Source organism: Elephas maximus, chromosome 10 (genome assembly GCF_024166365.1).
Source record: "Elephas maximus indicus isolate mEleMax1 chromosome 10, mEleMax1 primary haplotype, whole genome shotgun sequence".
NCBI classification, from domain to species: Eukaryota; Metazoa; Chordata; class Mammalia; order Proboscidea; family Elephantidae; genus Elephas; species Elephas maximus.
The window spans coordinates 85,270,534-85,285,721 of NC_064828.1; the positions used below are offsets into that span (position 1 = coordinate 85,270,534).

Here is a 15,188-nt window from a genome sequence, read left to right on the forward strand (position 1 = left end):
CTACCTCTACTTCCAGTCTTACTGCACAGAGCTTCAGATTTTCCCAGGGTTCTGTTGGGGAAACCCAGGTACTTTCTTCTCAGGTGGCCCCACCAGAATCATAGGCTGCTCCAAATCAGCTTTGCCATCAGACCAATCTATCTGCTTCATATTTTCCTGAAATACCTCAGATTTTATCATCTGCTGATAGGAAATGTATTTGCCGCTACACACTATGGATTTTTTATCCTTCATTAAACTCTAGACTCTTGTCTGTTCCCTCTTCCTGGATCACTCCTCCCCTAGATCCTCACATGGCTGGCTGGCCTTGTAATTCAAGTTTCACTCAGCATTGGTGTCCCTTCCTCAGAGGGCCCTTCTGTGACCACCCAATCCAAAATGGCTACCGCCATCCATCCAGTCATTCTATATCACGTTCTCCCCCTGGTTCTTTTTCCAAATAGGACTTAAAATTATTTTAGCACCTAGACCTGTGTCTGGCATACAGTAGGCACTCAGAAAAGACAGGTGGGATGAATGGTTGGAGGAATGACTATGTCTTTGTTCATTTCATCAGTCTTTGGGAGACAAGGAGAGATAAATGTACGAGCCTAATTTACCGCGATGAAACTTGAGGTTCCTCCTTTCTTCTTGAATGTCAGCAAAGAAGTATGCAGTAGTTTGGGAAAATGGTGGTAACCTGGTATTATGGATTAAATTGTATCCCCCTAAAATGTGTATCAATTTGGCTAGGCCATGATTTCCAGTATTATGTGATTGTCCACCATTTCGTCATTTGGCATTATTTTCCTATGTGTTGTGAATCTTACCTCTATGATGCTAATGAGGTAGGATTAGAGGTAGTTATGTTAATGATCCGGACACAATCTACAGGATTACGTTCTATCTTGAGTCAATCTCTTTTGAGATATAAAAGAGAGAAGTGAGCAGAGAGGAGAGGGACTTCCTGCCAACAAGAAAGTAGAGCTGAGACGGAGCACGTCCTTTGGACCCAGGGTCCCTGTGCTGAGAAGCTCCTAGATCAGGGAAAGATTGATGACAAGGACCTTCCCCCAGAGCCAACAGGTAGATAAAGTCTTCCCCTGGAGCTGGGACCCTGAATTTGGACTTCTAGCCTCCTAGACTGTGAGAGAAAAAATTTCTATTTGTTAAAGCCATCCTCTTATGGTATTTCTGTTATAGCAGCACTAGATAAATAAGACACTTGGCCTATTGGTTTATCCCAACCTATTCAGCACTGTATCCTTAAGGGGGTGCTACCTGGGTTCTGCTCTTATATTTGGGGTTCTACTATAATCTTAATGCCTGTACTGAGTTAAATAGTGTACACCCAAAATCCATGTCCACCTGAAACCTTAGAAATGTGACCTTATTAGGAAAGAAAGTGAATCTTTGCAGATATAATTTGTTAAGATGAGGTCATAACAGATTAGGGTGGACCCTGAATCCAACAACTTGTCCCATATGAAGACACAGAGAGACATAGGAGGAATGCCATGTAATGACAGAGGCAGAGATTGTAGTGGTATAGCTACAAGCCAAGGAACGCCAAAGGTTGTTGGCAACATCAGAAGCTAGGCGGGAGGTGTAGGACAGATCTTTCCTCAGAACCTCCAGAAGGAACCAACCCTACCACACCTTGATTTTAGACTTCTGGCCCCTTGAACTGTGAAAGAATAAATTTCTGTTGTTTTAAGCACACAGTTTGTGGTAATTTGTTATGATAGTCCCAGGAAACTAAGACAATGTCTAACCTAAGGCAACATTCTATCCACCTAAGAGCAGGATCAAGTTATTTAGATGCAAGTGAAAATGAAGAGGGGCTGCGAGGCCCTTTTTCTTCTCCCAATAGAACATTTATACTCACTCAGGTACTGGTAGTGGTGTTAGGAAACTGTTTTTGAAGAAGGAGAGTCTGGAATTAGTGCCAACATCACACTTCGGCCCAGAAGTGGTCCCTGTCCATGAAAACAAAGGCTGAAGAAGACCAGTAAAATAATTAAAAGTCTTCCTTTTTCGGTTTCAGTTTATATAACAAATATGTGTTGGGAACCTACTAAGTGCTATGTTCTAAGCAAGAAGTTCTCTCAAAATATAAATGTAGCAAAGTAAATAAAATGGGCTATCTCACCACCTGACACCAGAATCCCTTTGTTTGGCAGAGGACATTAATAAGCCACTTGGGGCAAAAAGTAAGGCCCTGAGGGCAGGAGTGTTGACAGAGACTCAAACAGCAGAGAAAGAAGGTTGTGCTGTGCCACATGAGAAACTGAGAAGAATTTATATTTTGTTTGTGAGAGGGAAGAGCTAAGGGTCATGAAAAGCCAGGGAGGAGAGAGAAGCCAGTGCAATGGTGGAAACCAAGGTGCTGTATAAAAAAACCCAGGAAAACCCCTAGCACTAAGATGACCAAGAGCTCTTCCAAAGCAGGAATGTTGAGTAGGTGATTTTTAAGTTGTGTGCTGCTGGGTGGTGCAATGTGTATCCCCTTCTCAAGACCCTCAAATTTCAGTCAAGGTTCCCGTACTCTCAGGTGCTTCATGTGAAGGAGGGTTTTTGTGTGTGTGAAAATGGAGTGTGGAAGAACAGAGGCACCAGGTAAGAAAGCAGGAGCCATGGGAACAGAAGTCCCTTGGGAGTCCACATTAATCTGAGTACCTGGATGAGTGGATGTATTTCTGATCAATTGTGGGTCACTTGGCTCTAAACAGGACTCTGTTTCTCCCCTGTCGGTTATGGCAAGGGGGGAAGGTAGGGGGCAACATCTTTGATAAAAGGTTGAATTCACCAAGCGTCTTGGGCTGTAATAAAAACGGAGAAATGGTGGAGCCAAGAGTTGGGCCCTTAACTGATGGGAACAGTTCTGGAAGGTCAAATAAATGATATTTCCTATGAACAGCCCCCACTCAACATGCCTCTGGTCAACCCAGCCTCTTGCAAATGCCTCCTTTAAAAAGACTTTTTACTGTTGGTACTGTTGGTGTGGAGGCCTGGTGGCACAGTGGTTAAGAGCTTGGCTGCTAATCAAAAGGTCAGCAGTTCAAATCCACCAGCCACTCCATGGAAACCCTATGGAGCAGTTCTACTCTGTCCTATAGGTCACTATGAGTTGGAATTGATTCGACAGCAACGGGTTTGGTTTGCGTTTTGGGTTATTGGTGTACAAAAGTCTGCGTTTGGAGTCTGCACAAGTTGATAGACTCTGCCCCTTACCTATAAGACATTTCCCTTTGGTGCGTGGCTACAAAATATATTTGAGTCTTTGAAGAGAATATGATACATGCTTTTGCCTGGTACTGACCATTTTAAAACCTTTTTTTTTTTCCCCCTTCAAAGCAAAGAGCCCAGCCAGCAGAGGGTAAAGAGATGGGGCTTCTCTTTTGACGAGATACTGAAGGACCAGGTGGGGCGGGACCAGTTTCTCCGATTCCTGGAGTCTGAATTCAGTTCAGAAAACCTCAGGTAAATCTCTTGAAGATGTGATCTGTGTGCATAGTGCATATGAATAAATTTGTGTAATTGGTCTCTCCTTTCTGCTTCTCTGTCTCAATAAGAAGTTATTATGGTTCAGATTCAAATCCCAGCTAATCTGGCTATGGTTGAAATGGAGAAGAACAAACTAAAACATACAGCTTCATTATCATCACGTTAGCACCTACCAACACCAGCCATTTTCAGTTCTTGAAGTCCAGATGACATTTGTCCAACTCATTAGAAACATGTCTCTGATAATAAGTAAATGGGCAGTTGGATCTGATGACACCATTCATTAACTAAAACTGTAGAACCGTGGGGAGACAGCTCAGAGATTCCTCCAAAGCTTCCCAGTCTAGGGTCCTGAATACCTGACAGGCAAAACAAGAAAGAGGGGTCAGTGGGCTCATTTCAGTATTTCAAAATGCCAGCGTAAATATCATCCAATAACTGGAACCATAATTGTACAAGCTAATAAAGCAGGCTGCTTCCTTTTGCGGGAGGGAATTCTATCAGTTAACTCCATGCTGTGGTTACCTGGTCATCTGGTGCCAGGGAAAACATCTGATTGTTTCTGATGTATTCATGTATTAATAATTACTGCTTAGGGAAAATTTATTGCTGGATTAATAACTACTGTTCAGTAGAAGAAAAAATCAAACTTTCAAAACATGAGGTCTAGTGCGAAGGGAAGAAAAGGGGATGCGTTACAAGGTCTTAAAAATGTGGCTATTCAGCCTTTCATTGTATTAGATGAAAAACCAGAGATCTATGGAACATGGGACTTACCTAAACCCAACCCAGTGCCGTTGAGTCGATTCCGACTCGTAGCGACCCTATAGGACAGAGTAGAACTGCCCCATTGAGTTTCCAAGGAGTTTCCAGGAAGCGCCTGGCAGATTTGACTTATCTAGGACTCCTTAATGATCTTGGCAAACTGGTGACTTCTTAACTGATGAGATGGAAAGCTCAATCTTTTTTTCTTGGCAACAGCTTTTCTTTTATGTAACTAGGCCAAATCCCATCTTCTAGTGGCATTTTCTCAAAAAGGGTGGTTTTGTTAATTTTTTAAAGATGTTTTTTAACTTAAACTCAAAATATATTCTTTGGGCAAAGGACAGTGCCCTCCAGTATTAATGTGCAGAACTCATGTGATTTATTTGGACTTAGAGACCATCTCAGGCCTATTTACCAATCACGTGACATTTACTACACACCTATGCTGTAACAGTGGGGACATTGGTGATTCAATGGTAGAATTCCCTGCAGGAGACCCAGGTTCTATTCCTGGCCAATGCACCTTATGCATAGCTGATGAGGCTTTCGTGTTGCTGTGATGCTGAACAGATTTCAGCATAGCTTCCAAACAAAGATGAACTAAGAAGAAAGGCCTAGCAACCTACTTCCAATATTCAGCCAGTAGAAGCCCTGTGGATCACAGTGGTCCAATCTGCAACCAATCATGGGGATGGCACAGGACCGGGCAGCATTTTGTTCCATTGTACATGGGTCACCATGGGGCAGGGCTAACTCCAAGACAGCTAACAACAATGCTGCATCAAGCCCCATGAAGGTCTGCTGGGGGATGCAAGAAGTCAAGATGGATGGTCTTTGTCTGCAAAGACCTTATAGGTCTTGAAGAAAAAACACAAGAAATAATGAAATTGTTGACCTAATATAATGGGTAAAACTCTAAGAACCCTTTTGGAAGTGTTTTTAAAAGGGAGGGATCAATGTCAGCCAGAGCAGGCAAATCATAAGCTGGATTTAGAAGAATACACAGAATGTCAGTAGACAAATAAAAGGGAGGGAGGGTGTACTAAGTTGGAAAACTGTATGAGCAAAAGTGTAGCAGTGGGACGTTCCCATGCTATGTCTTGGGAGGGTATGAAGAAGCCAACTAACTGTACGTATTGATGTCTTTCTAGGTATCCATGTGCCTAATAAAAACCAGATAGGGTTGAGTATCTGATTTCAGGTTATGACAGAAGAGTTCTTTCCTTGTGCCAAGCATTATTCTCAACACAGCTCAGAGCATCATTTCAATTCCTAATCAATATTGGTAACAGAAGCCTTGACTCTGATGCTGTTCACTAGGCCAGTGCTCAGACCAGCCTCCTAGGTTGTCCTGGGGATGACTGCTACGTAGGGAGCCAACTCCTCTGTGGCCAGCCTCTCTGTACTGCCAGCTCAGCCCTGGGTCCCACCCCTGGCATTCTCCCAGTGAGCTGTGCCTGGGAGTCTTTCCCCTCTCCCTTTCTCATCCCTGTTCCCCTTGGGTCCCCAATTTGGAGAGGTATATCCCAAAAACCAAACCCATTGCCGTCATGTTGAATTCCAACTGCTAGCAACCCTGTAGGACACAGTAGAACTGCCCCATAGGGTTTCCAAGGCTGTAAATCTTTAGGGAAGCCTAGTGTCATGAGGAATGGCTGGTGGGTTCCAACTGCCAGTCTATCGGTTAGCACTTAACCATTGCACCACCAGGGGAGAGGTATACCAAAAACCAAACCAAACCCGTTGCCATTGGGTCTACAGAGCCCCCTTTATCCGGCTATGCCTGAGCCCATGAGCAGCCTTATGACCCTCCATCAACTGCACCAGTACAGAGAGTTGAAAGAATGAGCACAGGGTCCAGGCCACTGTGAGAGACCCAGGAGCAGGAGCATCTGCTGGCTGAGCTACTGCCATTTGCCCAGTCTGAGGCCTTAGTTCTGGAAACCCTGGGTGTAGCCAGAGCAGCATATCAATTTAGACTAGGTTCACAAAATATGTACTTCGCTTAAGGCCCAGAGTACACAGAGGAGTGTGTCCCTGGCAGGTGTTCAGTCCTCATCTCCCTTGCCAGCTCCTTTCTCCCACGCTGAGAGGGCTACATTTACCCTTGGGTTAAAGGGTGTGCATGAGCATTTGTGAGTGTGCCAGTGGCTGATCTATACTCCCAGCATGCATGCATAAATCCAGACTTAACGAGGACCTCTATGATCCATGGCAGGAAAGAGGATAAGGAAAATAGCACAGCTGCAGATAAGAAGTATCACCCAAAAGCTGCTAAAATCCTCTCTGGAGGCCCAAATTCCATTTTTATGATCTTCAGCATAATTGGATATATAGGGGAAGGGGCAGTTTTAAATCACACAACTTTAGGACTCTTTCGGTCACCAGTGACACTGGAGTTTCTTCCTCTTTCTTTCTTTCTCATTCCTTCAGCCACAGATGTTGACCTATCACATACCATGACCCAGGTCCTGAGGACTCTGAGCTGAAGATTTGCCCCTTGGCCAGGGCAGCCCTGCGTGGCCGTGCAGAGGCTGTGCACGCACCTCTGCGTGTGGTCTGTGAATGGTGGTCCCTGGGGTGGGGCACAATGGCACAATGCCAGGATCTGCAGATCTGTGGTGGTGGCCACGTGGGGTCATCCCTTCTCCCCGGGAGCAACCATTGGTAGAGAACCTAGGTGACTGGCATTGGAGCATGAGAGGAAGGGCGGGAGAGGCAGACAAACAGATAGGAGGACAGACAGACCAACCAAAACTCATCTTGATAAGCTGCAAAGTGCCTCACCTCTTCAGAGCTTCAGAATGCGAAAGAGAGATGCTCAGAGACATAGGCATTGCTCTCACAACAGCCAAGTATCACCCAGGATCATTTAAGGAAGATTTTGGGGATGACATAGGGTTGCTGTGAGTCAGAATCAACTCGATGGCAATGGGTTTTTTTTTTTTTGAAAATGTCGTTTAAAGTCGCCTTTGATCATTTTTCTTCTGAGTAAGCTCGTGAGATGAGGGTATGGTCTCCAGGGACCAGAGCCGGCATGGGGGCTGTCAGCTCTCTGTGGCAGGGACTACTTCCCTTTCTCTTTTTCTGGCTCACCCTGAGCCAAGCCCAGGGCTTCACTCGGACTGTGTGGGCTGCAGAGGCAGCTGTCTGCTTGGCACCTTTAGAGCCTCTCTCAGCCCCAAGGCGGGAGCCTGCCAGTCCAGAAGCAGGAAGTTGCTGTGACTTCTTTTACCTAGTCCCATACCCTTCTCTGCGCTTCTTCCCAGCTTGGTGACAGTAGACCCTTGCCACGTTTGCTCCCCTCCCCTTCACTACCCTATACAAATCTTGATCCTCCCTGGCTTGCCACCCTCTGCTGCACGGCAGAGCAAAAGGTAAAAATCAAAACTTGCAGCAAAGAGCGTCCCGTACATTTTTTATGAGCTGTAACGTCTCCTGAGAGAATGTAGTTGTTCTTCTAACCTGCAGATTGATGATCCTAGTTCCACACAGTGTCAGCTGAAGGGAGAAGCAATTAAAAGAGAGCACAGGGGACTTGCCAGGTTTGCCTCTAGAGCTCCCATCTCTGGCAGTTGCCCTAAGTCCTAAGGAGACCACAGAACGCTCACTATGCCCAGAAGCATTTATCACTAACCAAACACATGATTAGTCAGAACAGAGGTCACCAGCACAGCCCCGAGAAAGCCTGCAGCATTTCGGCCACTGCCCAGTGGCTGAGCCTGAGACCAGTCCCCGAGAAGGTGGTCGTCGTTGCCGTTGAGCCCAACCAGAGACGATGTTGAGTTTAATGCCTTGTTCCTGAGTCTGTCTGGCCAGCAGAGGGCACAGAAACACTTTCTTTTACCGTGGAGTTTGCTTTTCCCTGGGAACGCGCCAAAGGCTGTATTTTCTCACCCATAACAAGTATAGCTTATGAAAAGATATGTCAACTAGTATCAGTGGGGCTGCCCAGACCTTTCTGGCAGAACAGAGAACAGCCAACATGGTTTCTCTTGCTCCAGCAAGCCTTGAGAAGAAAACCCCATTCTCTATCAGCATCCAGGTCCTAAGGGAGGAAAGAGGCCACCTGAGGCATTCCCTGTACCTCTCCCGCTTCCCTCTCCCGCTTCCCCCTGTGGCTCCTGAGCCCAGCCTGCCTCTCTCCAAAGGCCAGTTTCCCCACCTGCAGTTCCAAGCCATTAACCAGCTAAACCAGTTGCGATAGAGTTGATTTGGACTCATGCGACCCTGTGTCAGAGTAGAACTGTGCTCCAAACGGTTTTCAGTGGTTGATTTTTTGGAGTTAGATTGCCAAGCCTTTCTTCCCAGACACATTTGGGTGGGTTCAAACTTTCAACCTTTCCGTTAGCAGTCGAGTGCATTAAGCTTTTATACTACCTAGAGACTCATGTAAGCCGTTGTGGTGGTTAATTCCCGTGGAGTTGATTCCAACTCATGGCGACACCATGTGTTGCAGAGTAGAACAGCTGTATAGGGTTTCCAAGCCGGTGACCTTTCAGAAGCAGATCGCCAGGCCTGCTGGGTGGGTTCAAAGCACTAACCTTTTGGCTAGTACTCAAGCGCATAACCATTTGCACCATCCAGGGACTCCTCTGAGCCATTAACAGGATCAGGTGCCAGCACACGGCTGCTTCCCGCTGCTCTGACGATTGGCAGTGGCTGGGGGAGGCAGGACGGGTGGTCTCCATGATATCAGCAAGGCCTGTGGCTGCCAGTCGTGATGGCCCTGCTGCTACAAACCACGGAGGCTTAGTGCAGGATGGGTGGATTGCCGCTGCCACTGGCATGTTCCTCCCCACTGGCATCCTCGGGAAGGAGCCGCACCTGCAGGGTTTTGATAAGAGCAGGAGCGGTGCAGACCTCCATAAGCTTCTGGGGCTTCTTCGGGGGGAGTATGGCCTGACATGGGGGCTCAGGGTTCCCAGCGCAGGTTTGTGGGACTCACAGATGGCAAACACAAACCAAAACCTGTTCTGAATTTCAAATTGAGGCAAAGGTTCTTTGAAGCCGGTGATGGTAAATACATATGGGATGTCAGGATGCTGTTATGACAGCAGTTTTGCTGTCACCTGAGAGGGATAAGGCAGGTTGTCTCCAAGGCAGATGGAGGCTGGGGGAGAGTCCCTGTGTGTGCAGGGAGAGAAGGCTGCTGGTTATGGAATCATCTCTACCCTTCCTCCTTCTCCTCTTCCTCTTCCTCCTCCAGCATACCTGTTGTTTTTCCTTGTAGGTTTCTTTTTTTTTTTTTTTATCTTTGTCTTTATCCAACAAAAGGAACCTTTTAATTTTTATGTAAAAGTTTATCGAATTCAATTCTGAAATTTCCGTTTACCTCAGGTCTGGACTTTATACCTAACTGAGTGGTGTGCTTTAACATGGCTCCCAAAGAGTTCTGCAGGGCCATTGGGTCCTCAGGGCCTTCCCAGGGGGCTCAATAGCTCCTCATCAGAGCAGACTAGAGCAAGGGGCAGAAACCACTGAAGGCGACACCCCTGGTGACAGTGATTGTGAGGAGGCAGGAGAACATCTGGATGTCATCCATTTGTAGGAGAAACTGCAGGGGCCTGGTGGGCTTGGGAAGGTCGCTGGGCCTGAGGAGTTGCCATCCAGCCCAAGTGACTCAGTCCAGAGGCTACTCCCTGAGCAGAGGCCTGGCTCTCCCGTCTGCCCAGCACGTGGCTGTGGGGGAGTCACTGGCTTGGTCTTTGGTGAGCGTCCTCTTAGCACTCACACCAGTCCTGTGAAAAGTTAACACAGCTTCTTTCTTTAGAGCTGGGTTTTCTAATTCACCTGCCCATGAAACATTGTCTTCCAGGCAAAGGAAGCCTATAGGTGCTCTTGTCACCAATGACCATTTTCACCTTTAAGGGTTCAGATGCCTCCTTTGTTTCATAGCAGATAATGGGGAGTGGGGGCAGAGGCCGAGGGACCCGGCGGAGGAGACTCGCTCTCCAGCTTGAGTTACAAGCCTGCCTGCACGATTCAGTGGTCAGTGGCTGCTTCTACCCTCCTCCCTGCGTCCCTCTGCACACTGGCTGAAGCAGCACTGCTGTTTTCCTCTCCTCTGGTTACCAGGAGGACAGAAGGAAAGAGGGCTGGTATTGAAGGGTGGGTGACAATAGGTGGCAGTAGCAAGATCTCCAGGCAGCTTCTGCCCAGACTGCTTGAGAAAGAAGTGAAATTCAAGGGGTCATAGTGACCCAGTATTGGACCTCCGGCCGCCATGCTGACCCCCTGTGCCATGCTCCTGCAGAACCTGAAAATGTTTCAGACTTGATCCTGGACGGGAGATTTTTCAGAACAGTGCTACATGCTGCTCCACCCACTTTGTGCACATTTTACAGATGAGGAAAGAGCCACCACAATTCCAAGATATCAGTAAAGCCAGGATGTGCTTCTTGATCTCCTGGTTGAGTGAAGTCATTAAGTCTCCTGCCCTGCCTCTCGGGCCTTTCAGAACCCGTGAGGCAATCATGAGGGCTTTCTTTAAGGAGATCGTTAGAACCCCAAATGGCAAATCAGGGAATGAGGAGTTGGAGCCCAGCATTTTGGGAACACACACACTCTCTCTTTCTCCCTCTCTCATCCTCACCGCACATACACACACACCTGTCTTCTCTCCTTGTGGAAAGGAACTGCATTACCTTAGGGGACCACTGAGTGGCACCTTTGGGCCATGCACTTGGCTCCAAAAACTCTGAACAGCAACAGAAAAACACACTTAACCTTTAAAAAAAACGAGTACATCTCACTTTGGGTAAAATTCCACGACAGATGGAATGCACTTTCCCCCATGTCGTGGTTGAGCTTTTCTCGTCCCTGCCCTTTTGCTATGATTCCCGAGGCTGTGGAAACCACTCAGCCTAGGGACCTGTATTCATAGCTCATTGATGGGGAATTGGCTTGCCCCATTCACAGTACAAAGGGTGTGCCACCCGGACACAAGCCTTCCCTCTCCTGGATGACCTTGGGAGCCATCTTCAGGACCTGGGGTGCTGTGGTCCAAGCTTTAGCTCAAGTTGCTGCTGCTCTCAGCCGAAAAAAGCTCACACCCAGCCCTCTGAACAGCTGCAGTGATGCTAATGCTAAAGGATTAACCCACCAGGCGCCATGGAGTTGATTCTGACTCATGGTGACCCCATGTGTGTCAGAGTAGAACTGTGCTGTATAGGGTTTTCAATGGCTGTTTTTTCAGAAGTGGATTGCCAGGCTTTTCTTCTTAGGCACCTCTGCGTTGACTCAAATCACTAACCTTTTGGTTAGCAACCAATCGTGTTAACCATTTTAACCACCCAGGGAGTCTACTGGGGATTAGTGAGAGGCAAATGTAGAAGTGAGTGTGAGATTTTTCTCCCCCGCTCCCCCTAGAGAATCTTTCAGCAGAGAGCTCTTCATGAGTGTTCCTTCATCTTTATTCCGGATGAACCCATCTTCAATGCTACAGCCATTTATTGAGCACCTACTGTATGTCAAGCATCTTGTTGAGCACTCATGTGAACTCTCACACGTCAGCTCAGTTTCTTCATCAATCACGTGAATGGCTGGTTCATTCCAGCTCAGGTATTCTTTTGCAGGATTCTGTCTGCTTGTTTGATCTTTCCTTCATTTTAATGCCTATAGCTGATCCCAACCAGATTTGACAAAGGTGCTCACATCGCTTAGTGGAAGAGGAGCATGTATGTGGATCAGTGGTTCCCAACCAGGGGTGAATTTGCCCTCCTCCAGGGAACAATGTCCAGAGACATTTGTGGTTGTTACAACTGGAGGATGCTACTGGGACTTAGTGAGTAGAGGCCAAGAGTGCTGCTAAACATCCTACAATGTACAAGGAAGCCCCCACAACAAATAATTATCTAGCCCCAAATGGCAATGGTGCTAAGGTTGAGAAACCTTCATATAGATAGAAATATCTTTTTGGTACCAGAAGCACACGGATATCTTAATGTGCACTTTTCAGTTCTCCACAATAGTGTAACACCCTTTGTATTTTCAGCAACCCCAGGGTCTTTGTGATCCATGAGTAGCATCAGGGCAAGTCGGGGCTGGCATGACAGCAGAATGAGTTTCATGGAATGTCAGTTCTGGAACCCAACTCTAGCAGAGTCCAAATTGGAGCCCCTGGAACCACTTGTGTTTATGCTTCTACTTCAGGTTCTGGTTGGCTGTCCAAGATCTCAAGAAACAACCCCTGCAGGATGTAGCCAAGAGGGTGGAAGAAATCTGGCAAGAATTTCTGGCTCCAGGGGCCCAAAGTGCAATCAACCTGGATTCTCACAGCTATGAGATAACCAGTCAAAACGTCAAAGATGGAGGGAGATACACGTTTGAAGATGCACAGGTTTGCTTATTTACTCGAATGGTTCTGTCATCGGGTGTTCATTTGCCCCACTCCACCACCCAACCCTTTAAGGTGAGTCTAAGGCATTCTGGGTAGTTAGAATCTTAGGGTTTCTTATTATGTGACCATCACGAGAAACTATTTCAGGTAGGTTCACAATGAAATTCTAGAATTATTTTCCTGGACTAGTTGACATTGTTATGCTTCAGAAATACAGAATTTACAGTTATCTGCTTTATTCTCTCCAGGGAAATCTCAGTGCTTTACAAAATCTGAAATCTTGTGATAAGTCAATAGTGATATCTGAGAACCATAACACAGAATCCATTAAGTGGGTATAATGAGCTGGCAGGGCCATGAATCAAACCCACATCTGACTAACTTCAAGGCCCAAACATATAACTCCCACTCTACCCTGCTTCCATAGTGACTTCCAACCATGCTGGTAGTATTTTTTGAGCACCTCTATATGTCAGATCCTTTGCTATGTGATGAGATACCCCAAAGAACAGAAAAAAGCGCCTGCCCTCAAGGAGTTTGCAGGCTAGTGGGGGAGAGAGACAAGTAAACAGGCAATTTCCAACGGTATGAGAAGTGCCCCAATGGGGTAACTCTAGGGTTAAAGGAAGCCCACAGGGGGGACTCCAAACCCTGTAAGGTAAAATTAGAACACAGATGCTGGTGAGGCAGGAAAAAGAAACAGAAACCACATAAAACCAAAACCAAACCCATTGCTGTTGAGTCGATTCCAACTCATAGTGACCCTGTAGGACAGAGTAGAACCCCGTAGGGTTTCTAAGGAGCTTCTGGTAGATTTGAACTGCCAACCTTTTGGTTAGCAGCCGTAGCTCCTAACCACTACACCACCAGGGTTTCCAGAAACCACATAAGCCACCCTAAATAACGGACTTTATCTTGAGGGCTGAGAGATGCCATTTTTAAAGATAAGCATAGCATCAAAGTTTCTTACTTCCTGATCCCTAATTTTTATTTCCTCCCACCACCCCATACCCATTGACAAGGCTTAAGTTTTCACCCTTGTCTTCCCAACTCTGCTCTTTCTTTCTCTGAGCCTTGGGGCTCCCAGTAGAGAATTTGGGTAGTTTGCCTTTTCACACATACTACCATCTAATGTAGAAGCTCCATGGAGCTGCACTAATGCAAATAATGCCAGGGGAACACAACTGGTATCCCTCGTTATCTCGATTTGCCTTTTCATTTGCTCAGAACTGCAGAATGGAAACGCCTCCCAACCTCAACACTACAACTATCTTCTTACTTCCTGACTGTGAACTCCATCAAATGACTTTGCCAGACAGATTCGGTTCTATAGAGTTCCAGTGTCCTTGCCCTATGAAATCATGAGTCCCACGCCCTTTGCAGCTTCCAAACAAGATATTTGTGTTATGAGAAATCTTTTTTTTTTTTTTAACACGTTTGTTTTTTTATGTGTATCTGCTTCCAAACACCATATTGGCATAGCCCAATGGGGAGGGTGGTTGAGACGCTCCATGGGATTCTGGAGATGGGTGATCTGAAGCACGAAGCTCAACTCTCCATTATGCATGAAACATAGGAAAAGGGATACTTGTCAAAACCGTGATGTACCCAGGACAATATTATCACTTTGAAAATGACATGAGGAGGAATTTATTTTAATCTTTTATCCAGGAAACTTTTAAACATATGGAAGAGGAAAAAGAACAGAACAATGAAGCTTACCTACGTTCATCCAGCCTCAGCAATCATCAGTCCATGACTGATCTTGTTTTGTCTGTGTCCCCACCCACTTTTTCACCTACCGCTAGATTATTTTAAAGCAAATCCAAGACATTATATCCATTTCATCTATGAATACTTACGTATGTATCTCTAGAAGATAGTGACCCTTTTTTGTTAACATTATCATGTTATCATACCTTAACAAATTAGTAATAATCTCTCAATACATCAAATATCTAGGCAAATGTTCAAATTTATAATGGTGTCATAAATGCCTTCCCCTCTCCCCCTTTTTTTAAAAACAGAATCCAAATAAGGCCCATACATGCAATATGTTGACAGATTTTTTAAACTGTCCTTTAATCTACAAGTTCCCTTTACATCCCCCCTCCAAAGGTAATTTATTTGATGAAGAAATCAGATTATTTGTCCTGTAGACATTCTGGATTTTTCTGATTGTAGCCCTGTGGTGCTGTTTTTAGCCCTGTGGTGCTGTTTTTAGCCCTGTGGTGCTGTTTAACATGTACTTCTGTCATCTCTATTTCCTGTAAGTTGAAAAAGTTTGATCTAGCTGTTTAATCAGATATAGGTTTAATTTTTGTGGGCAAGATTACTTTATAGGTTATGTTGTATTCTTGTGTTAGAAGTCACATAATGTCTGGTACTCTTTTTTTTTTTTTGTGATTTTAGTAGTCATTGATGTTTATTGCCTAGACCCATTAGTTAATTACCAAATCAAAATTATACCCATTGCCATCAAGTCAATTTCGACTCATAGTGGCTCTAAGGACAGAGTAGAACTGTCCGTATAGGGTTTCCATGGCTGTAATCTTCAAGGAAGCAGACTGCCACATCTTTCTTCCACAGAGTGGCT

General features: G+C 45.8%; 1 protein-coding gene across 17 annotated transcripts in view; it reads left to right on the forward strand.

The window, feature by feature from the left end:
- Nucleotides 1-15,188, forward strand: part of RGS6 (regulator of G protein signaling 6) — a 673,554-nt gene that overhangs the window by 611,619 nt on the left and 46,747 nt on the right. For all 17 annotated transcript variants that reach the window (XM_049898647.1, XM_049898644.1, XM_049898660.1 and 14 more), the window contains 2 exons: nt 3,337-3,462; nt 12,406-12,592. In XM_049898647.1, the coding sequence (XP_049754604.1) occupies nt 3,337-3,462; nt 12,406-12,592 (313 nt within the window). The remainder of the gene's footprint in view (nt 1-3,336; nt 3,463-12,405; nt 12,593-15,188) is intronic.